Raw genomic sequence first — 23,673 nt, forward strand, 5'->3', positions numbered from 1 at the left:
TGACGTCACAATAAGGCTTCTGAGATAGCATGGTTAATGCATCTCGGTTTTATGATTTAAATATTCTCCTACTTTCAGCATGTATTGAAATAATTTATAATTTTAGCGTATTATTTCAAGATAATATTTCACTTAATATTCCCTTACTTAAAATCTAAATCTTCATTAATAAAATTGGGGATAAGATCATAAGACGGCAAAACGACCCCCACAGTATTATGTTTAACCATTAAATACGGTAGAAGAATCAATTTAACACTCTCATTTAAACAGTCTATTGTAATTTAAATCGCGATTTTACCCTCTATAACGTAGCGTTTGCTAGGCGGAAACAAAGAGTAAAGAGAAAATGTTTGTCTTATAAGTTGCAACTTTTTCTCCCTTCAATCATAGCGAACTATCACATGGTTCCTCAGATCTTTACTTTCATTGTATGCTTAAAATTAAACTCATTTGCAAAAGAAATTAACGTTAACTTACTGAAATAGATCTCATTCAATAGTATTCCGTATAGTGCCTCCCATAGATATGTTAGTTTTACTATATCTATGGTGACTCCTCGCATTTCTAAGAGAAATTAGGCCTTGGCTTATGAGGAGGAATTCGATTTTTTATCACGCATTAACTTACCTCAAATATGTCAGCCTTTCTTTATAATACGTCAGAATAAAATATCTTCAAATCTTCACTCTTAAATTTTCCTTAATTAACATTAACTTAAAACAAAATTTGAGAAACCACGATAGCGAAAATGAAAATGCTTGACTAATAAAAACTCCCGGCTCCCGCCAGAAAATGAATGTCTCAGGTCTGAAAAACCCAATTCAGTTCAGATCAATTTGAACATAGTTTGTATTCTTAATTGGCGCGAAATTCAATAATGAACTGCCGCCTAGATATTTACGTTATTTCATGTATAAATTGGAAAGAAAAACGGCAACAATCAATTATAATTTCTTAATAATTCATAATAATGACCCAACAAACAAAACTCCAGCCAGAATATGGATGTCTGTGTGACATGTCTACAACAGGCTGGGAAATAAGCATAATTTTTAAACTAGTCCTTGGGACCAGTGACCCCCCTAGTGTCCTAAATAATAAACTGGTCTCCGGAGTGGTCCCAGCCTTTATTCTCCTATAGATTTGCAATTAATAAACTGGTCCCGAGGACCAGTAACCCCCACTTTTTGAATTAAAAAACTAGTCCAAGCAATTAATAAACTGGTTTTGGACCAGAAGAAGTGTGCTATTTCCCAGACTGGCTACAAAACCCAATTGAATTCAGTTCAGATCAGTTCGAGCATAGTTTGTATTCTTACCTGGCGCGAAATTCAATCACGAACTGCCGCCTAGATACTTAAATTATTTAATTTATTTCATTTAAAAATTGGAAAGAAAAACGGCAACAATCAATTATGATAATTTCTTAATAATTCATAATAATGACCTAACAAAAAAACTCATGGTACTTAAAATGTATGGCATTTGCTAATAGACAGAGAATAATTAATTATTAGAAAGAAGGACTATGTACAAAGGGTGACGCAAATGAATTTTTGAAGACATAAATTTAGAAAGTGTGCGCGTTGCGACAAACTCCGCATCCTAAAGCGAATTCTTCACCAGTTGGAGGGTGTTTAACGTGAAGCGGGCACTCTTCAGTTTCGAGTTGTTTAGTTTTAGGCCCTTGTACATTAAGAATTTAAATTAATTTGAACATGTAAACTAATTGAAGAAGCAAAAACTGAAATCTTACCCGCTGGGCAATGAGGTAACTCTTGTTTGGGAAGATTAGTGACCCTCTGGAAATCTTCGTGACAAGCGTTACAAAAATGAGTAGTGCCGAAACAAAAGAACACCGCCACGGAACAACAATAACGACACTTATATTCGAGAAAATCGGTTCCATGTTTGGGACACATCTTAAGATTAAAAAAGAAAACAATATTTCCCATTGCTAAATGGACATATAAACTGAAAAAAAAGGGAAATGACATTCACCTGAGCTCTGGACACATCAGAACAAGCTCCGCAAACCAGCTCTGTTGGATCATACTCTTCTCCGGGTCCCGCATCGATATCGCAACGAGCTTCTCCCCCGTAATAAGCCTATTTACAATTATATTAATCATCAAATAACTATTACGATTCTAATTGCGTGAAAAACAATTGTTACCTTCTTGCACTTAAAGCACACGTAATAGGCGTATCGTTCCATAGCAAATCCCGCGGGATCTTTATAGAAACGAGCGCCCGGAGTGGCTACAGCTTCGGATTTAAGTAAACCTTCATACTCTAATCTCATAAGAGCTTTGCGTTTGACATCATCGTACAAAACTCGAATAGAATCTAAAAGATCTTTCAAAACTGGATGTTCCATCGGAGCCTTGACGCGTTCAAACTACATTAGCACTTGGACACTACTAGCCTTTAAATTAATCTAGTAATTACTTTGCATATTGGGCATAAAGAGAAACCGAATGTAATTCTAGGCCCAGACCATCGTTTTTGAAGCACAGTTCGACAACAATGCAAATGGAAGACGTGACCGCAATTAAGCTTTATTAAAAGGATATCTTACGTTTTAAAACAGACTTCTCCGATATTCTTATTTGGAATAAGCTCGAGGATAAGTACTTACCAATATAGCAGGGGCGCAAGCCAAAGCTTCAGTGAAGCATATCATGCACATGTCATCAGCGTCTTGCTTCAAAGTAACGCCACCGCAACCATGCAGGCAAGGCAAGCAAGATGATTCGGTACGAATTCCTCCGCAAGAATGGCCGCAGTTCAACATTTTAGCGCATGCGTTACGAGCGTGTTCCTGTATGGAAAAATATATGGCGCAAGGTTGTTACTGTTAATACATTTTTCGAACTAACGAACGGATTGTCAATTTGTTCTTTTCTTTACCTGACATTCGGGCTCTCCGCAAACGTTTCCAATAGCCAAAAGTCCAGAACTGCCAGTGGCCCCGCAAAACCTACAAACTCCCGACGTTGTGGTTGTTTTACTTCTAGTTCCCTCTCTAAACTCGACCATGGCTTTCAAGGTTTTGGAATCGGCTAAGGCCATGACCCAAAATAACTTGGTACGCCCGCAACCTTCGTGCAGATCAACTCTTATAGCTTCCTCCTCTTCTTTGAATACTTGGCGCTGATGCAATCGAGTTTTACGATGCAAATGCAAAAATCGATCGCAATCGGCGCATAAGTTCCCGCATTCGTTGCAAAGTATAATTGCCAAAGTCTCTCCATCATCGTGGTTGTCGCAGGTTGGCTGAAATATCTTTCCGTCAAATCGAAACCATTAGAATCCAAACCAGTGACTCACCCTCGGTGATGCTTGTTGACCATCAACTGTTCCCACCCATTGACCCGAAGATAGTCGTTCGACGTGATCTTGATCGAGTACGCAAAGAGACGCGAGAGCTAACCAAAGCTACCGATGGAACAACATTGCGCTGTGAAATAACTCCTCGCGAAACTATCAAGTTTATAAAAGAATAGACTTACGGTTGGAGTACGTAGGCATTCGTTTGGAGATCTGAGATTCTCGTCCATCTTAGTTAGGTTCAAAATATTTTCAGCAATAGCGCCTTTTGTGACAGTAGCCCACGCTTCCGAAAGCTTTCCCTATAGTTAAAACGTTCCCGGAACTATAGAAGCCGTAAAACCGGCTAAAGTTGGACAAACTTACAGCAGCCATGTCTTTAAGTAGCTGAATAATAACTTCCGCAAGCTTGCGAACCATACAGCCTCGAAGCCACCAACGCGTTCCAATATAATCTCTTGGATGAATGGAGGTAGCGAGAGTAACTGTGGTAACTCCTTTGCCCAAATTCGGAGCTCCACCTTTAACTTTAGTTTGCACAGTAAGCGCTTTAGCGATGCAAGCGAGGAAGACATCCAAAATGCCCATCTTATGAAGATCAAATATTTGCTCGAGAGAAGTAGTATCGTTGCCGGAAGAAGTAGGACGCGCGCTTTCCGAAGCAACTACGCTAGCCGAGGCTCTCTGGGAAATGCCGGTGTGAATGCTAAAATCAGTTGGTGGTAGAGCGGGAACGACTAAAATTGACGCTAGCATCTGAGGTGTGACGTCAGGGAGAACTCGACGCAATAAAGAAGTGACCTTTTCGGAGAAATATTGATTAGATTGTAGCATAAGTTTATAAGATATGTTCCATAAGTGTGTCACTCGTTAATGAGAGCTTGTCATGAAGTGACGTAGTTGAAACGTCATAGATTCTCGTAAAGCGACGCCTAGTGAGGCGCTGTCAAAGGCTTAGTACAGACTAAAGAGGAGTATGGACTGCAAAACCGAGTGTAGTCAATTCTCGCGTCGTTCTTGAACTAGCTCTCATTAAGCCTCTAACATTACGAAGTATGGGTAGTGACATACTTATGGAACATATCTTATAAACTTATGATTGTAGATATAAGAAAGAAACTTTATCGAAGTTACCTGTCTTTGCACCCTGGCCGATCCAGTATGCAATAAACTAAAGAGGTCTTTCAATAAACCAGCTTGTTGGGCCAAATAGGCCCTCCCGACGCTGGACCCACTCAACGCCAACACCATGGAAAGCATTTCAAAACAGTAAGCGTCCGACGATTTGGGAACCTCAGCCCCACTTTTGCTACAAAGCAACGTCTCCCATTCATCCCTTACGCGGATAGCTTCTTTGCGGATTGCCGCGACTATGTGCGTGCACACCTAATATTTCAACTCGTTAAAATTGATCCCAAACAGAATGGTAAAGGAAGGTTTCGTACTTGTTTCTGAAGATGCGTGAGTTTGCTGCGACTAAACAAAATTCCGACCATGTGTTCTTTCAAATCGTTGCTAGTTTCCATGTCTCCGCTGACAACCGCGGGACTGTTTGACAGTCTTTCACCAACCCCTTCGCTAACGTCTTCCTTCTTACTGGCTAGATTGCTTTCGTTCTCTCCTAGAATTAACTTTCCAAAAACCTGAGAAGTTAACAGCCTGAAAACTTTCAGAGTTTCGGCTTCGCAATTCTTCTGCTGTATTCGACTGGCGCTGGCAATTTTGCCAACAGACAGAGGCTCCGAGCCAGACTGGCCCAAGATTCGAACTTGGCGTAAGCGAAGGGTATTGTCGGGTCCTTTCATTTCCAGTTTCATCGTCGCGTGACGACCGTCGGGAATGAAACAACTCAACCAGCCGGTGAAACGATTTTCAACATCGACGTGTTTAAGCTTTTGCATTTCTTCGGGAGATACCCCGGAACGAAAAATTACGCTGGACACTTTGTTCTAGAAGAAGACTTCTATAAGAAACTAGGCCTAATATAATGGTTCGGCAACTTACTCCTAAATCTCTACAGTTATCGATATGCACATACGCGACCTTAGGCTTTGCTTGCGGGCCACAAGTAATAGTAAGAATTTTAGATTTATTTCGATCATCGTCGCCACTTTCCCAAAAGGTTTCCGTTGAATTATCAGTCAAGCTGCTAACCATGGCTTGCCTACTGGAAGCTTTAATCTCCGCGGTAGCTGTTAAATCTTTAAGAGCTTCTACCGATGACACAATCTTGGAAAGTGACGCTTATTAAAGTGTCGGTTCTAAGCAGACACTAAGTAAGCGGAATATAAATTTCAATACCTTGTCATTGTCGGAGGAAACCCCAAAATCCTCGCCTTCCTCCTCCGATCGCGACAAGATTTTCGAAATGTTTGAAAACACGTGACTTTGGTGTAAAAACGCGTGATCTTCGGGTAGAAATTTTAAACACCAGCATTTCATGGCCATTTGTTGCAAGGCAGAACCAACGGGCATTAGCATCATTAAATCGGATATAGTTTGTAAGAGGGCGTGAAACGTTTGCGGTAAAGGGGTAACTGATTCGCCAGCGATGGTAATCTCCGATAAAGGATGCTCGCAGACTGTCAAGTCTGGATCCTGGAATTGAGACGCAGAGAACTAAGAAAACCATTTAAATGGGGATTGACTATATAAGACTGAAAAAAATCAGGCCATGAAAAATATTGTCAAATTTACAGATTCTTGGTCAGATTTCTTTTCCTTGTTGTCGTCATCCAGGCTGGGATCATTCTCTTCCTCTCGCCTGTCTAAGGAAGATGGGGCTAAAGCCGCTACAAAACACCATAGCAGATCGTGTAACGATATTGGTTGAGTGACGCTTCTGATTAACCAATTCAAGGCCTAGAAGACAGCCACATTCATTAGTCAATTTATCTTTGACTGTCGTACCCGATTTCACTTACCTGCATGCCATATACTCTACAAGCCGCTTTTCTCAAAGCCTGTTTCATGGCCAATTGCAAACGGTCAAGATCGTGATGTTGAAGCATAAAAATCATGACTGGTCTTTGCAAAGGAAAGTCTAGAACTGGTTTGTCCATCGCCATGTTGACTAGCTTGGTTAAAACCGACGATGGTTGGCACAAAAATGAACTGCTCGGCTCCTCACTGCCGCTGCTATTTCTCTTTCTCATCATTATTACGCGCCCCTCCATCAAACCTTCTCCATCTTGCTTATTCCATTCTTTAGATGTCAAACCAACTGAAATTGATCGGTGGAAAGATCTGGTCCCCGAGAAGCTACCACTATCCCTGTTCATGCGAGGTTTGCGTCGTTCTACTTTGCCATTTGGCGGAGGAGAGCTATTAGTGTCTCCATTCAAGGTCATTGAGCGTAAAATTCCGCTTCCAAGCCCCATGCTGGAATCAACGCTAGCAGTCATATTGCTGGCTTCTCCTCCATTTTGAAGGACTCTAATATCTTCTTCCGACAAATATTCTTGACCAATAATGTTGTTGTATTCTTGCTGAACACCCAAGGCGTCTAAGCACTGGAAAGGACCAACTGGAAATGGATTATTCTCCAACATATCTCCTTGTTCCAGTAAACTCGGCATTCCAAAGATACTTCTTCTTAACGCCGTGGACGCGTTGGCTTCCGCGGGATTCGTTGGTTTGTTTGACGGCAACCCGCTTCTCGTTGCGCTGGACAGTTCCAACAAGAACAAGGCGTTGTTCTTCATTACTTGGTGAGCTTCCATGGGAGGTAATGGAGATAGCAAGCGGCTAATTGAAGATCCACCCTTCTTTCGCGACTTCTTGGCTCTTTCCCTTAGCATATTTTGACGTTTTTGTCTCATGTATTTCTCTCTGCAAGCGTCGCAAACCAAATACCAGCTACTTCCTCCTATTCCACCATCCCCGCAATTTCCAGCCCATCCACCGCAATAGTTTCCGCTACTGTTATACCCTTTACCACCAGCTTGGTCACCGCAGCCTGGATGCGCTTGTCGCATATGATAAGTAACAGGATGGGCGAAGAAATGTCCGCATAACTCGCAGACAGTCTCCCTTTCCGGACACGCAGCCACCCCGGACGCTTCACCAAACAAGTGACTTCTCGACGCCACAACTTGCCGGTAATCCTTCCTTTTCTTGAGCCTGCGATCTTTGTCCCGTTCATTTTTGTCTTTATCCAATCTATGGAAAACCCTCGTACCATTGGCTGGACTAGGTAGAATCAATTGCTGAACAATCACTTTGAGACACGCCGCCGAAATTTGTTCCCATAGATAAACGATGTATTGCAGTGATTGGGGTAACTGCTCGTTCTTGTCCTGCGTTAAAGGAGACTTGGCTTCCTCAACCTTTGGTTGCGAATCAGTCTTAACATCCTGTTTAAGAGAAGTTGTACTAGTTTGCGTACTGGTGCAAGTTTGCACTCCATCTTCAGCGTCAACCAACGTCAGGGTGCCTTTGGACACGGAAGGCTTAGCCGGACTAGCACTATCTGACACGCGTTCTTCTCGAATAGATACGCTTTTCTTGGCTTTATTCTGAATGATGTTGGCGTTAAGAGGCGCGCACCATATTTGTTCTATGGTTGAAGGATGCAAGTTCATCAAACCAGGAGTAACTTCTACAGAATGACGCAACCTAGCTCTTTGCTCTCGTGTCATTGACAAAGCGCTTCCGGATTTTTCTCTCATGACAACTGGCTTTTGAGGAATGCGAGCTTGATTCTTTGGCACATTTGGGTTGAATTTTAGAAATGAGGCGCAGGCCATGGCATCGTATACGAGTCCTTCGTGCCATAAAAAGGCCGCGAAGACAGCTCGAAGACATTCCGCGACTGACGGGGACATCGCTTCTTTGACTGGTTCTTTAGGAACTTTTTCTTTGCTAGGTTGACTCGTACTTCTTTCGGGTACTGGTACCGCGCCTGAACTGCCGTGATGGTGATGATGGTGGTGGTGATGGTGAGGCGAATGAGAACGGTCTCTCTTATTTCTTAACTGTCGCGACGCTCTATCTTTTCTAGCCATTTTGGGGGATAATCTTAAGGGTTCTTCTTTCGCGCCTCCAGCACCAATATTGAAATGACCTTTGGCATTATCGGGACTAGTTTGAGTTCCTGTTTGAGTAACTTGTTTCGTTGAGCAAACTGAAGTGACTTCCTACATTTTTATTAATTTTAGTCCGATTGTTTTGTGGCTTGATTAAATTGAACACCAGTTAGTCTACTCACTTTCTTAGGAGTGCCTGGTGTTGCGGGAGTACCTGGCGTCCCAGGCGTGCTAATTGGACTAATAGTGTTTCTTTGGGTTATACAACCAATACAGCCTGTAGCTGAAGTTTGGGATAATTCCCGTAAAATGCTACTGAAGTGTGAACCTACACTGGTATCACTATAATACATACATCAGTTTGTGCCGAGCTATAGCGTGATTTGTTAAGAAAAAACAGTACAATATTGTAGTAAATACCTTTGTAAAGAGTTCCTTCGCATGGAGCTATTGCTGCTGACGCTTCCTTTTGGCGTTGCGGTTGAAGGTACGTGAATTGGACTCCAACCATCAGTAACGCGATGTCTAGGGGAAGGGCTATAGCCTTTAGGAGACGCGCTCAACGCCGAAGAATTAGAAGGAGATTCGTAATGCGTGGCGCAAGTTGGTCCAATACTCATGTGACGAGCTGGTACAGGAACGGGACTAGAACTCGAGCTACCAAGACGAGGACTGCTACCTTCTTGCAAAGATATTGTTCGCACTGCAAATATAAAAGAAATGGTTGATAAAAGCTCCGCGTAGATCCTCGTTGCTGATAATATAATCTACCTCTATTTGTATCACTAGCGGCTGTGGGTTTAGGGCTAATACTTCTAGATTTCCTAGGGGTATGCGGAGTCGAGGGTGGGGTTTGTGGCGGAGTCGCGGCATTGCCATTGAATCGACTCTCTCCGATGGCTTTGACCAATTCCTTGACTGACACGCCGGAGAGTTCGGCGGGAATGTCACGAGACAGGGAACTGCGACAATAGTCCATATTTTTTGTCGAACTCTCTTCGCGAAGCCATTTGTGGAAGGCGGCTACGCGACCACCGCTACTGCTTAAGGAATCTTTTTCCGACTTATCAGTTTCGGTTTTCTCGGATTCTGCGATGGTATTCATGGAAGTAGAAGGTGTAGAAGCTGACGCGGGAAATATAAGCTTAAAAAACCAATCTGGTCTACCGGAATTAACGGGCAAACCACATTCGAACGAAAAATAAGCCTACCTGGAGAGCCAAAAATGAAAGGGCTTGTAGTGCCCGAAGATCCACCTTCTTGGTCTGAAGTCCCACTTCCAAACGTGAACACTTGGTATTGTAACATATTGTGAGGAAACTTTATTTGGCGGGATTAAGCGGGCGATATAAGTTACTTACTCGGTGCGCTTTGACCAGGAGATTGACCAAATACAGTTGGAGCTATAGGAGCAGCTACAGTACCAAAATCGTATCCCTTTTTTACGCTAACATTGGGAGCCGAGAAGGCGGAGTTCGCCCCTCCAGGAACGCTGAACCCAACCCCATTCTCGTGAGTTCCTCGACTATTACAAATAGGAAGGACTGAACTCGCGCTTTGATCATCGTCACTATCACCCGCTTGCATCATTTCGGCCTCGTGTTGTAGGTAAACAACGTCGGAACGAGATTGGGCTAAAGACCAAGCTTCACCATCCGCGTTGAAACAGTAGCGTTGCATGGTCGCTTTGTCTAGCCGAACCCAAGAGCCATCCGCGTTTACGGCCTAACAAATGCCCAACTTAATACCGAAATATAAACCATTGGATAAGTCAAGGATGGACTTACATCCTCCATAACGCCAATGCTATTTCCTAATACAAGCATGCCAACTGGTGGCGATTTCAAACTTGGTCGGCTACGAATGTTATGCCCACTAGCTCCACACATGACTACGTGGTAAGTTCCTGGACCCCTTTTATGATATGGTCTATGATCTTTAACATCGTCTCCCGATGGTTTCTTTTTGATAAAATGACCCACATCTCGGAAAAACTCGGCCAAAACTGACTTTGGTTCCTTAAAAGTTGATCAGCGGTAAGTGTCAACCTTACGAATGCCCTGATGAAATTTTAAATACAAACCTCAACAGGGACTAAAAGAGTTTTCCCCAAATGTTGGTTGTACTGCAGACACCACGCTTCGATATATCCATTATGGCAGAATTTCTTGACAGTTTCCACGCTTAATCTAACCCAAACACCGTCATCGTTGTGTAGTTCGTCAACAAAGGAGATTGTACCGCTGACTGGTACAACACCAATTTGCTCACTCTGTAACGATGGATGACTACGTATACGCAGTCCCGCGCTGTATCGAACTACAAACTTTCTTAGCTGAAAACCCCAGAATTTGTTAGGCGCTATGTACCTTTTCACTTAAGCAAAGACCGCGTTTACCCTTACTTTATTAGGTTGGTGGCTAGCTTTCTGGGACACTGCTTTAGATGGCAAGACTAAGCCTTGAGGAGGTTCTTTCACTTCGACCGAACGAAGTTGCGAGCCTCCCATTTCAAACCCATCAATAGACGCGCGTAAGAGATACCAGCCGACAGAACCGGGAGTCCAGTTAGCGACGTACGTTCCATCATTGTTAGAACGAACGAGCATATTTTCAATAAGACGTTTCTTGGTTGGAGAAACGTATCGAAGTTCTTCGAACGAGTAGTTTTCGTAGGGTTTCATCATAGTAATGGCGTAATAGAACATTTTATCCTTTACGGTAATTTCGTAAGCCGTGTCCAAATTGGGTGGCGGATGACCGCCAAAACACGTCATGGACCCAGTATCAGGTTTGCTAACCTTCATCAACTTTCTATTAGCATCTCCGTCCTTATCGTAAGCGGTCAATGGTACCGCCTTGACTTCAACCTTCAAGAGAGGCGAGTAGACAACCTTCCCGTACTGATCCTTCGTCACCACCGTTATGACCGCGGGCCAGCCACATTTTAATTCGTCCTGGCTGCAGTGAAGCTCGCACTGCTTGGGATCAACGTAAGGTTCGGGTTGTAGCCATCTCGCCAATCTTCCGCCACTAGTACCGGCGGTACAGGCGACGAAGTCTTTCAAAAAAGGTCTCTCATTGGACTGGCTGCTAAAAGGAAGCGTGCCTTCCAGAGCTTGCTGAACGCTGGGTGGATGAGCTAGAGCGAATCCCTTGCATAGAAGTTGCGAATGGGCATTGTAAACCTGCTGAGCTAAATCTTCTATCACCTCTAAATCTTCGTCAACTTCGTTAACTGATTCTTGAAAAGTAAGGGGTCGAGTTTCGAGACTATCTAATAAAGATAAGTGAAGAAACATTTCAACTTACCAGGTGGTAATAAAAGATCCTTTCTCATGAGAGAAGCGGCGCACATGCCGCCCAAATAGGCCAGCTCTCGTTCTAAATGCGCTAAACCCTCCCATCCCAATTGCGGAGAAACATCAGCGATATTCTGATTTTGCTTGATCAAGTTATTCCCCAATTGAGGGCATTCGAAGCCAACTACTTGGCAGCGGAAACCATAAAAGGTTGCCTTTTCGTCTTTGACATAATCAGACGCCGTTTCGAGTGAGAAAACAACTTCGTTACCAGGCAAAATAATCGCGGAATGTGGCCAGTCTATTGGTCCACTGAACTTTCTTAGGACTGGCCAATACGGAGTATAATCGTCGTCGTCTTCCGGGACCACCGGAGCTACCGCAGCCCCGTGACCACTCGGAATGGCCGCTGATGATGATACGGGTACATTGACGGCCTTTGGAAAAGTATAGCCTTTTTGAGAGCCAACAGCTGGGATATATAGTTGTAGCGAATCTTCAGCCTGAGCAGTACCACACTGAGAATCAAACTCCAAGGCCATCCAGCGAACATTAGCTGGAAATATCACTCTATAGTTGGAAACTGTCGCCGGCCGATAAGGATGATCACTTTCGGATAAAGCGTAATGTTGCGAAGTAGTGTTTGACGACGCTATTTCCTCAATTCGATTGTAGGGAAAAGATTTGAGACCTCGTTTATTCAAGGCCGCGACCAGGGGAAGGAGGTCTCGAACCATATTTAATACTTGCACAGCGCTCTTAAGGAAAAATAGTTCAGTTGGCCAAAAACCAGTTTAAGGATTATGAGCTAAAATATATTGGACACGATACCTTTGGATCTGAGGTGGCTAAGGGCCCCATGTGAGCCAGAGCCAAAGGTAGAAGCATAGTGACTAAATGAGATGAGCCAACGGTTCCCAATACTTCTATGTCTATGAAGATCAAAGTTGTACTTCCAAACCCCGACCCCAAATCCGACAAGGTCTCAAACGCTTACCTTCCTCCGCCTGAGCTTCCATAAGTATTTCAGCCGCAGCCCGAACAACGGTTGAGCAAATGGACAACGCATTACGCCTGGCCTGTAGTTCCGCCAGGTCACGGTAGCTTTGTTGGATTTCTGTGTCTTGAGGAGTACTGTAATATAATGTGATAATGTCACGGAACCGCGTCATTATGGCGCATCTTCGATACCATTACCTGTAATAAAGAATTTGGGATATTTGCCCTCGGGTATGATTAGTTCCATTAAAACTGAGGGAACAATCGCTGAAAGTGAATGTCGTGCCATCAGGGCCTTTGACTTGAGCCAAACCCCCATCGCCATTATTAGTACGATCTCCGTGATTACGTAATCTCAAAGCGTATTTGACATTTTCCTTGATGGGAATGTTTCGTTGGAAAGTAATCTCCGCTACTTCTCCGTAGCAATCATCTGGACCAAAACTACCACGGACTATTTCTAAAGTCTTCCATCGTTGAGTATGAGACGGATCATTGTTACTGGTACTTTGCTGAAGGGTCGTCGGTTAAGTATGGCATATGTAAGAGAATGATTCCTCAAACCCAAGTAAGAATAGTAAAAAATAAACTCACGTCATCTAGCAGTTCAAGTTCGTAATGTCTTTCATTTCCTCCACCCCCGAAGATCGTGACTCCCTTGATTAAAATTCCAGGTCGATCAACGCTGAAACATATGGCGTCCGGCGAACCATTTCCAGTATTCCATGTCCTATTTTGGCTGACTCTCGCGAACCTCGAAGGAGTAACGTGTAAAATTTGACCTCCAACACCCTGAATATCAAGCTATCAAGATGATTTAGAATTATTTCAAGATCACGCGCAATATAATACATCAAAAACTTCTACGGCATCACTAACCACGGTTCCTATAGTTTGCGAAGACAGCTCCGCTATAATAGTAGCTAAGAGAGCGCAAGTACTGGCAACCAGTTTAGGAGAGTGAGTTATAGGTTCTTGACGCAACTGAGCGCGTACGGGTCTGACAACCGCAGCGAGTAGGTGATCGAGCACCGCTTTGAAACTATAAGGTCCAGAGTGGCATCCTTCCCTCTGAGAAAAGTTTTATCTTTTGTCAGATGGGCTGATGACTTTCCGGTCGCGCGAAACTTACTTCGGTTCTTTGAGTCATTGTTTCAACCAGAATGGGATATCGATGACTATCAAGAGATTGTCCCATCTCTTGACCACTGGTTGTTCTGGACAAAGGAAGACTATCGTGATTAGGCTCTAAAGGACTGTGTAAAGTCGCTTCCGAAGGAAGGCTACTCTCGCTTTCCATAGATATGGGAAGAATAGACGTCAAGCGAATAGTAGGACTGCACAGCGAAGCTAGAACAGCGGCCAGTAAGTGGTCACCCTCCGCGGCTTCGCAGGCCCATGGCTTAAGAGCAAATGGTTAAAAAATCACCAACTGTTACGAAGTTCTTTAATACTCACAACATCAACCGTTAAAAGCAGGTCGCAAAGGCCTTTCCATTTTAAAGCGGAATTAGGGTAGAAAGCGTGATAACAAGCTAAGAAAGTTTGTTGGCACTCTTCGAGGACGGTCGTCAACATTCGATTCAATATAGGAGACGTGGTATTGACCAACGGCATTCCCGCGCCGCTGCTCCCATTCTGATAGCGCGTAGGGACTGGTGTCAGAGGAATCTGATCAGATAAGATATGCCGTAACAATACACGAGCATCTCCTATGCAATCAGCCAATTTCGGGGACTCTGAGTGGTTCTTACGAGATATTGCTACGGGCAAAAGGAATTCCATCAATGGCGGTTCTCGATCATTCGTTTCGCGTTACGCGAATACGTACGTCCATTAGGATATATTTCGTTGATATATATTCGCAACAAGTGTAAAGATGAAATTGAAATATACATCAATCTTTCCATATCTAAAATGGCTGGAGTAGGTGGAGTAGCACCCGCTTGAGACATCTCGCACAAACTGGCTTTGAAAGTTTGCCAACTCCAACGAAGCAATTTCAGAAGGGAATGAAAGCAGTCCTATTTAGCAATTGACGTTTCAATCAATTCCCCGCGTAAAATACAAAAAACCCCGGGGATTCCCAAACTCTTACTGGGGTGACTTTTCTAGAAAAATCTCGACCAAGGATGCAAATGGGTTCCATTTGGTTAGAGGGTTTCATCGAACTTTGATTATCGGGGGTTATAACCCGATACAGGAGCTGCGGAAGTTGACCAGCATTGACATCAGTTCCATTATTAGATTTGTTTGAAGATTTGAAGAAGAAGACCACTCTGCCATTAAAAATAATTCAGATACTCCGATACCAACATCGCGCTACAATTTTCAAAGGTACTAACTGGTCTTCAGTTGTAACGACAGATTGACCACTGCTTCCACAATCACTGCTGGGTCCGGATATCCTAGACCAAGTAACGTACCAGCGATTTGCTTGAAGGGGAACTGGTTCGTCAAACAATACGGGAAACTTCTGACGAGGACCGCATTCGTAAGGTATCTCTTCAGTTTCCGCTAGTAATTCTCCGTCTGTCTCTTGATCACCTCCTTCGAGACCGATGTCTAACAGCTTTGATATTGGACATAACGCGTTAAAACTTTTTCAAATTCAATCTTTCAACATCTCCTACTTTTATTTTTGCAGTATATTCTCCCCTTCCACCAAATAGGCCAAAACCACCGAGCAGAATGTCAGTGTCTGCCATAAAACGTATGGCTTCGATGGAATGCCCGGAATAGCCCCAACCGCCACCGTGACTTTCAAATCGATTAACAACGGAAAAATCTTCCTTGCTGTAAACTTTGTTAACGTTAGTCTTCTCTTCCTCCTCGTTTTGAACAATTAATCCTTGTTCATTAGCGGTGGTCAACAAGTCTAAGCACCCCAAGAGATGCAGAGCCGCGTGAGAACGAGTTAGACTCGTTCCGACATTACAAGGAACTGATAATTCGGGACTAAGCATATTAGGTAGATTGTAGCTTTGGTTTGAAGATGAATCTGAATTGGTTAATCTTTCCGAAGATATTATGTTGTAGCGATTCACCTCTTGAGTTGATGGGTTAAATCTATAAGGACGGCAATCTTCAGCTTAGGGCTAATCACCATTTGAATGAAAAATGCTTAACAATACCCCCAAACGATGTTATAGACACTATCCAAACAGGTCGCGTATTCGTTCAATTCAGCTTGATCAACCGAATTGAAACTTCGACAAGTTCCATCTACTTTATTAATCATGACGCAACGGAATGTTGTTACTTGATCGATTTGATTGGGAATAATTCCTACAACAACCGGAAGTTAGGACCAATAAAGAACTTGAGAAGGGAAAAGGAGTCGGAAAACTAACCAACGCATTGCCGATTCGCAATCACATTAGCTCGAGTTAGATTGTGCGAATTGATCAAGGACTCGTCAATTTTGATAAAAGTCTGATCACCAGACGCGCCAACCCAAGTGGCCCTTCTACCATTCCTACCTCCTACTTTAGGAACTAAACCAGGAATTGCGTGCCACGTACTATCTTTTCCACGTTCTTTTCGCGAAGTTTCTTCAGAGACAGTCGGCAGAGGGCTACGGCCAAGTTGTCCCCTCTTTCGTTGTTGATATCAACAATAACAATAATGAGAAAAACTTACCTGACAGACGTACCAAAGATGTTTTAATAGCCTACATACTTGGTAGCTTCCGAAAGTGTAAACTTGACCCTGAGTTGTCAAAAGGGCAGTATGACTGCTGCCAGCAGCCACTTGAGTTACGGTTGCTGGTAATTTAACCAAACACGGAGAGCCACGAACTATAAAATCTCCCAACCCCAACTGTCCGTGTTGATTGCTACCGAAAGTGTAAACTTCCCCATTTTCAATAAGTAATACAGTATGATGCATTCCACACGCGATTTGAGTAACGGGTATATCAAATGGTAAGAAGAGTTGACCAGGTGAGAGTGAGGTTAGTTTCGTGGTTTCTTTCTCGTGATCACTGCCTGCAGTATCATCTGTTTGAGTATACGAGATAATTCTGTCTTACTACCATTTATATCGAACGAAAATGCGTCAAGAAAAGAATTGTGCAGAGGGGAACGAAGTTATTAGGCATTGAAAAACCTAACACACAGAAACCTCACCAAATACCTTGATCTAGGAAGTGGGTCAATGTATGACCATAAACGAGTAACAGCAAAATTTGTCTCTATGCTGACTATTTACGTGACTTCCTTTTACACCGCGAAGAATAATGATAAAACGAGGGCTTACCAGCGGAAGCGACTGAATTAGCTTTATCTTGATTATCCTTAGGAATACTTCGTGAAGGACTTTGGCTTTTTAGCGTCACTTTCAGGGACTGAAGCATCTGTTTCCTTCTTTGACGGATCATTCGATATTCTTCCATTCGCCGACGTATCCGATCTTCGAGACGAGCTACACCTCTACCACCATAGTGAATATCGAATACTATGACGTCTGACTGTTTGTTATCAAGAACCCCACCCCCTCCGGCGGCTAATTGGCTCCAATCTGCCAGTTCCACTTCTTGGTCGTTTTCGCGAGAACACATTCTGCAACATCCGCATTCGGCACACCCACTGTCTCCAGCACCACAACCACATGGCCTGGCAAATGAAGACAAAGTACAATGTTGGGTTATTTCATTACTCTTCGAATTGACAAATAAAAGTACAACTTACAAGCCTGGATTCCTATCAGGTCGTCCGCTAGCGATGCAACCCGCGCCATATCCGGTACATTCTCCGCATAAAGTGCAAACCATACACTGATCGTGCTTCCAATTATGTTTTCCAGGAGCGCATATCACATCCGGTTCTTCAACCTCCAATTCTTCATCTTCACCTTCCTCTTCCGGCGCTGTCGCCATGGCAATTGGCAACGTCACCTCCTTCATGGTTGTCGAGTGGCTATATTCCCTGCCACATTGACCTTTATGGTTGATTCCAAAAGTATACACCAAACCCTTATTTGTCAAGACAACGACGTGGGCTTTCCCCAGCGCCACTTGGGTAACAATGACGTCTTTCAGATCCGTCACCAAACCAGAATTGTGATCAGTATGAGCGGTATCTTTCCCAAACAAATAAAGCGCCCCTTCTAACGTTACGAGGGCGGACGTTCCATTGTTGCAGGCGCTGTAAACAATTCTATGACCTTCCATTTTGATCATCTTTTTCGGTTTTACTGGTTTGGGTTGTCGACGACCTTTGGCTATTGATAAACAAACAAACAAACAGGAAGCAATATGTAAATAAATTGAAACCAATTCCAAGGGAAGTAAAATATTGATAATCGAGAGTCTTACTTTGATCTCCATCTTCTCCTCTTCGTGCCAAGCCGACAAAGAAGGCGCTGCCATCTTCGGAAAGTAGGAGAGCGTGTTGACCTTCGTGTCCCACGGAGAAATGAGTTATTTTTGGCGATTTGGTGACCGGCAACTCCGTATATTTACTATTTGCGCGATTGCTTTGCTTGATACCCAAACTCTGACTTTTCCCAGCGAACATAACCTTTAAAGAAACGATGTTTAGAATTAGCCTTATTCCTGATCAGCGCCACCTACCCATAGCGGCGACTTTGAGAACTACTGTAATTGGCAAGCCAATCAGAAGTCGCTAAAATCTGGTGACGTCACTGACGGGCACTCTCGCGGTCTTACCAAAAATGACGTCATCAGATTTTAGCGACATCTGATTGGCTTGCCGTTTACAGTAGTTCTCAAAGTCGCCGCTACGGGTAGGCGGCGCTGATCAGGAATAAGGCTAATTGCTAAAAGCGACACGACCATCTTTCAAACGTTAAAAACGGTGATTGTGCTGAGGGGAACGAAGTTATTAGGTATTGAAAGACCTAACACACAGAAACCTCACCAAATACCTTAATTTAGGAAACGGAACAAGTTCCAGAAATGATAAACAGCAAGAATACTGAATGCTGACCATTTCTTTAAGTTTCCAATTGTGAAAAAAAATAAGATACAATTATTTTAATTACTTTTCCAGTCATGGTCCTGAGTATCGCGAAGTCCTTCCCACATCCGATGCTCATTGGTTCATCTTCGTTCAATGGTAGCGCTGCGAATTAATATTTCAGCATAGAAAAAAAAAATTTATGGGTAATTGAATGAAAGTATCGCGCACTTACTGACTGAATGGAAAGTCAGTTCTTCATCAAAAACTCCTGATCCAAAGACATCCATACATTTTCGCGCTAATTTTAGAGTCAGTTCGTGGATGCATGGCATTGGCGAGATAACAGACTTAAAAGTTCGTATCACAAAACTATCCTGAAGATATGAAACATATGCTTAATTAAATGATTGAAAGAAACTAAATCGGGTACAATAATTTCGACGTACATCTTTTCCCGCAGTTATCAATCCCAAGTATTCTCCATCACTAAAACAAGCGCTAGGACCACAATCTGGGGCTACAAAGTTATATAAAAAAAAATATTTCGGCGCATTGTATTGAAATTTCTGCGCGTAGTATCGAAATTTTTGAGCGTAGTAACGAAATTTCGGCACGTTGTATTGAAATTTCTGCGCGTAGTATCGAAATTTCTGAGCGTAGTAACGAAATTTCGGCACGTTGTATTGAAATTTCGGAGCGTAGTATCGAAATTTCTGAGCGTAGTATCGAAATTTCGGAGCGTAATATCGAATTTTCGGAGCGTAGTATCGAATTTTCGGAGCGTAGTATCGAATTTTCGGAGCGTAGTATGCAAACTTTAGCGCGTATTATTGAAACTAAAGCGCGTATTATTGAAACTAAAGCGCGTATTATTGAAAATAAAGCGCGTATTATTGATATTTCGGCGCTTTATATTGATATTTCGGCGCGTATTATTGATATTTCGGCGCTTTATATTGATATTTCGGCGCGTATTATTGATATTTCGGCGCTTTGTATTGATATTTCGGCGCTTTATATTGATATTTCGGCAAATTTCGGGGCTTTGTATTGAAATTTAGGCGCGTTGTATTGAAATTTCGGCATATTATATTGAAATTTAGGAGCGTTGTATGGAAATTTAGGCGCGTTGTATTGAAATTTCGGCGTATAATATTGAAATTTAGGCATATTATATTGAAATTTAGGCGTATTATATGAAATTTAAGCGTATTACATTGAAATTTAGGCGTATTATATGAAATTTAAGCGTATTACATTGAAATTTAAGCGTATTACATTGAAATTTAGGCGTATTACAATGCAATTTCGGCGTATTACAATGCAATTTCGGCGTATTACAATGCAATTTCGGCGTATTACATTGAAATTTTGGCGGAAACAATTTATAATCTTACCATCTAATTGAACGGGTTCTATTTCCTTCAGAGTATCGGGATCAATTTTTACTAATTCGGTGCTAATTAAAGAATGAGGTTGAAAATAGAGAAATCCCTAAAAAAAATTGACACGCATCCAATTAACAATTAAATCACTGATGACGAATAATATTTTTTTTTTTATTATTAATTTCTGTAGCACTAACTTTGGCATAACCCAACCATCCTTTATCTTCAGTCCTTAATCCACCTCTACACATTACAATTTGACCCTTGGAATGAAGCGAGTGAAAAATTAGATTAGGTAGTTAGGGACCCCTATTACTTACAAACTACTAAACTAAACCTACCTTAACAGTGCCGGCGTAACCACTACCAATTTTGTAAATGGTATTACCCGACAGTATAAATAAGTGTTTCCCATCACAGACAATTGATGAGCTAATGCAAGCGCTAGGTTTGCCTGCGTGTATTGTTTTTAAATTTAACATAAGTAAGCTCAAATATTTTCAGTCAAAAATGTATAAGGGAGATTTACATTTAGGAATCTGAACTTTGAACGTATCACAGAGAGATGATTTGGGGATTCCGTGTGACAACCAATCAGGGCGATGTGTTTTACCTAACAAAACAGCGTGCATACTTCTTTGTAATGACGTCAGAATTCCAGGAGTCTATAATTAAATTTACAAGTAATTGAATTAGTAACGCCTTTCCTTTCCTGGATTTATAAACTATTTAAAAAAATTAGAGGTGTGCGAGTCCTCATTTTTAGGTTTCGAGTCCGAGTCCGAGTCCTGGAAAAGTGGACTCGTCGAGTCCTCGAGTCCAATTTTGCAGGACTCGTCGAGTCCATCGAGTCCAAAAAACATGGTTTCGAGTCCATTTTCGAGTCCAAAAAACATGGTTTCGAGTCCATTTTCGAGTCCAAAAAAACATGGTTTCGAGTCCATTTTCGAGTCCAAAAAACATGGTTTCGAGTCCAAAAAACATGGTTTCGAGTCCATAAAACATGGTTTCGAGTCCATTTTCGAGTCCAAAAAACATGGTTTCGAGTCCATTTTCGAGTCCAAAAAACATGGTTTCGAGTCCATTTTCGAGTCCAAAAAAACATGGTTTCGAGTCCATTTTCGAGTCCAAAAAACATGGTTTCGAGTCCAAAAAACATGGTTTCGAGTCCATAAAACATGGTTTCGAGTCCATTTTCGAGTCCAAAAAACATGGTTTCGAGTCCATTTTCGAGTCCAAAAAACATGGTTTCGAGTCCATTTTCGAGTCCAAAAAAACATGGTTTCGAGTCCATTTTCGAGTCCAAAAAACATGGTTTCGAGTCCAAAAAACATGGTTTCGAGTCCAAAAAACATGGTTTCGAGTCCATAAAACATGGTTTCGAGTCCATTTTCGAGTCCAAAAAACATGGTTTCGAGTCCATTTTCGAGTCCAAAAAACATGGTTTCGAGTCCATAAAACATGGTTTCGAGTCCATTTTCGAGTCCAAAAAACATGGTTTCGAGTCCATTTTCGAGTCCAAAAAACATGGTTTCGAGTCCAAAATTCTTAATCCGAGCCCAAAATTCGTCAAATTTACTCTTAAAACATTCTGTTTTTTTTTTCTAACTGTTTCAAAACTAAACATTAATAGTAATTTTAACTTTTTTAAATATGAAAACATTTTTATCAGTAGCTGATAAAATTGGCTATTAAGTTGGTAAAGAAAAATGGACTCGGACAAGCCCTAAACGGGTAATTTTAGGCCTTGGACCAGGACCCGGGTACCCGTTCGAATCCTAGGAAAACCAGTTTCCAGTACTCGGACTCGGACTCGAAGTCGAGTACCCGTCATTTTCGAGTACCCACACAGCCCTAAAAAAATCTTACAGGAATTTCTTCATTTACAAGTGGAATGGGACTCATAAGCATAGCGGAAGCCGCACTGAGTAACTTTCCAGTATCCCCTCTCGCTATGACTAGACTTAATAAACAAGCGCACGCGTAGGAAGTGAGGGAAGTGGCGCTGGTGCTATATGAATATTCGGAACTAGAAGATGAAGCTGATGTAGCGGCATTGTGTTGACCGCTAGCAATGTCCAAGAGTAGATCAAAAAGAGTATCTAGAAGTTTCTTTTAGTTAGAATAAGCCCCTCTTTTTAAATAAAAAGTCGATCCAGTTTGTAAAATTCACCTATGACGTCAGTGGGTTCATTTTTTAGACCTTCCGGTTGTTGACCCTGTAACATATCTAACAAAGCTTGCAAAGATCTGGTGCATAACGCGGGGTGCTTTTTACGACTTTCTCTGATAAGTTCAAAAACGCTACATAAACCAATACCGACAATCTAGAAAAAACAGAAGTTTCAAAAATTTAGCTGTTTCTCACTTAAACCAATTTAATTTAATTTAATTTTTTATTTTTTTGGAAATTTTAATAATTGAGCTTACCTTGGGAACTTTAACCATTGAATCTCGACTCTTATCTTCTTCATCGTCTGATTCCGAGTCTGAAATTCGACTACTTGATGTGTGTATAAAAAGCTGCGCAGATTCCCTGATCTGCTTGTCAAGAACACACTGACGTACGCATGCAAAAACAGCAAAGAGGGAAGGGTTGCTACGAATTTCCAGAAATGGCATTTGTTGCAGAGCATTCTCCGTGTTTTCACTCTAAAAAAATCAATAGTAACGTTCAAATAGAATCTTGGAACAATAGCTGAACGAATAAGACTAGAAACCTACGTGGACTTTTGCCCTAGCTTTATCTTTGTTTTTCTTCTTCTTTGACTTCTTTTTGTCTAATTTTTTCCTAATGAAGTGCACCCGTAATTAATCACGTGAATAATTGATTAATATCGAATAACGCCCACATACTTGTTACTTTCACTTTGAACACTCGCTCGAAACATTTCGTGAAATTCATCTTGAAGTATCTCTCCACTAATTTTTGACGCGTGACAATGCGGCCCGCATCTCAATACCAATGGGTTGGAACCCATTGATTTATTAATAACTGATAATGATGACATTCTTATTTTTATTATTGATTGACCTTCAAATTATTCATCTTTGTTCCAAGAATTATCCCCCCCTGCGTGAGATTACAATTAACTTAAGCCCCTGCCTACGTTAAGCCTTTGTCTCGATAACTAATTAAATTACGTAAATGGTAATAATTTCACGACACTGAATCAAACGCGAATTAAATGCGTGGGCTAAATTATCATAAGAAGTTATAAAATGTATCTTACGTATCTTAAATTTGGTTTTCCTAATGATTTGTGCAGTGAATCACGGGACAAACGTCACAACAATATACCGGCATACTCCGCCATTTTAAAAATAGTAAAAATCGATCCCAGGATCCCTTTAATCGATTGCAGCGCTTATAGCGGTGAAGAATAGAACACTTGGTTCGAAATATTATTTCGATAGCAATTAACCATTATGATAATGGATATATTATGCAAATGCAATACTAGAATTACTTCTATGAATGATTATAGAATTTCATTTTCCTTTTGAACTTTTTCGAGTTGTAATTCGTGTAACTAAAAAAAACTTAGCCAAAAATAAGTATTTAGCGGAGTAACAATTTCAATAAAAAGGTGGTTAACCAAAGGTTAAGACAATAATTTCAAACTGATTTCTTCTCGAGGCGAGACTGAGGTTGTTTTTCAAATTACTTTATTCAATAAAGAAGTTAAAAAGCGCTC

At 41.8% G+C, this 23,673-nt stretch overlaps 1 protein-coding gene and 1 long non-coding RNA gene across 3 annotated transcripts in view; one reads left to right on the forward strand and one right to left on the reverse strand.

The window, feature by feature from the left end:
- Window positions 1–23,673, forward strand: part of LOC149623551 (uncharacterized) — a 45,226-nt gene that overhangs the window by 565 nt on the left and 20,988 nt on the right. Inside the window, exon 2 of one of the 2 annotated variants that reach the window (XR_016374753.1) lies at window positions 20,511–20,658. The exons of the other annotated variant lie outside the window; for it this stretch is intronic. This is a non-coding gene — a long non-coding RNA (uncharacterized LOC149623551). The remainder of the gene's footprint in view (window positions 1–20,510; window positions 20,659–23,673) is intronic. 2 annotated transcript variants of the gene reach the window in all.
- hiw (MYC binding protein highwire) lies at window positions 1,358–23,295 on the reverse strand. The gene is given in 54 exon segments (XM_089852549.1): window positions 1,358–1,689; window positions 1,760–1,925; window positions 2,005–2,112; window positions 2,180–2,389; window positions 2,455–2,562; window positions 2,645–2,827; window positions 2,917–3,282; window positions 3,337–3,444; window positions 3,519–3,638; window positions 3,703–4,137; window positions 4,471–4,722; window positions 4,782–5,285; window positions 5,341–5,565; window positions 5,638–5,934; window positions 6,034–6,198; window positions 6,261–8,474; window positions 8,546–8,705; window positions 8,784–9,066; window positions 9,135–9,488; window positions 9,575–9,655; window positions 9,725–10,088; window positions 10,151–10,444; window positions 10,447–10,698; window positions 10,768–11,606; window positions 11,675–12,422; window positions 12,496–12,596; window positions 12,662–12,798; window positions 12,862–13,175; window positions 13,258–13,467; window positions 13,543–13,734; window positions 13,796–14,065; window positions 14,122–14,426; window positions 14,495–14,687; window positions 14,762–14,942; window positions 15,009–15,235; window positions 15,297–15,732; window positions 15,798–15,951; window positions 16,017–16,260; window positions 16,345–16,664; window positions 16,924–17,279; window positions 17,355–17,886; window positions 17,981–18,185; window positions 18,670–18,749; window positions 18,820–18,961; window positions 19,034–19,104; window positions 19,985–20,081; window positions 20,173–20,238; window positions 20,317–20,429; window positions 20,505–20,640; window positions 21,845–22,077; window positions 22,149–22,302; window positions 22,406–22,627; window positions 22,700–22,766; window positions 22,832–23,295. Coding segments are annotated over 54 exon segments (14,865 nt in total). The 5' UTR covers window positions 22,987–23,295; the 3' UTR covers window positions 1,358–1,573.

Source organism: Phalangium opilio, unplaced genomic scaffold, assembly GCF_054372755.1.
Source record: "Phalangium opilio isolate 3A_F unplaced genomic scaffold, DU_Popi_V2 ptg000113l_1, whole genome shotgun sequence".
NCBI lineage: Eukaryota > Metazoa > Arthropoda > Arachnida > Opiliones > Phalangiidae > Phalangium > Phalangium opilio.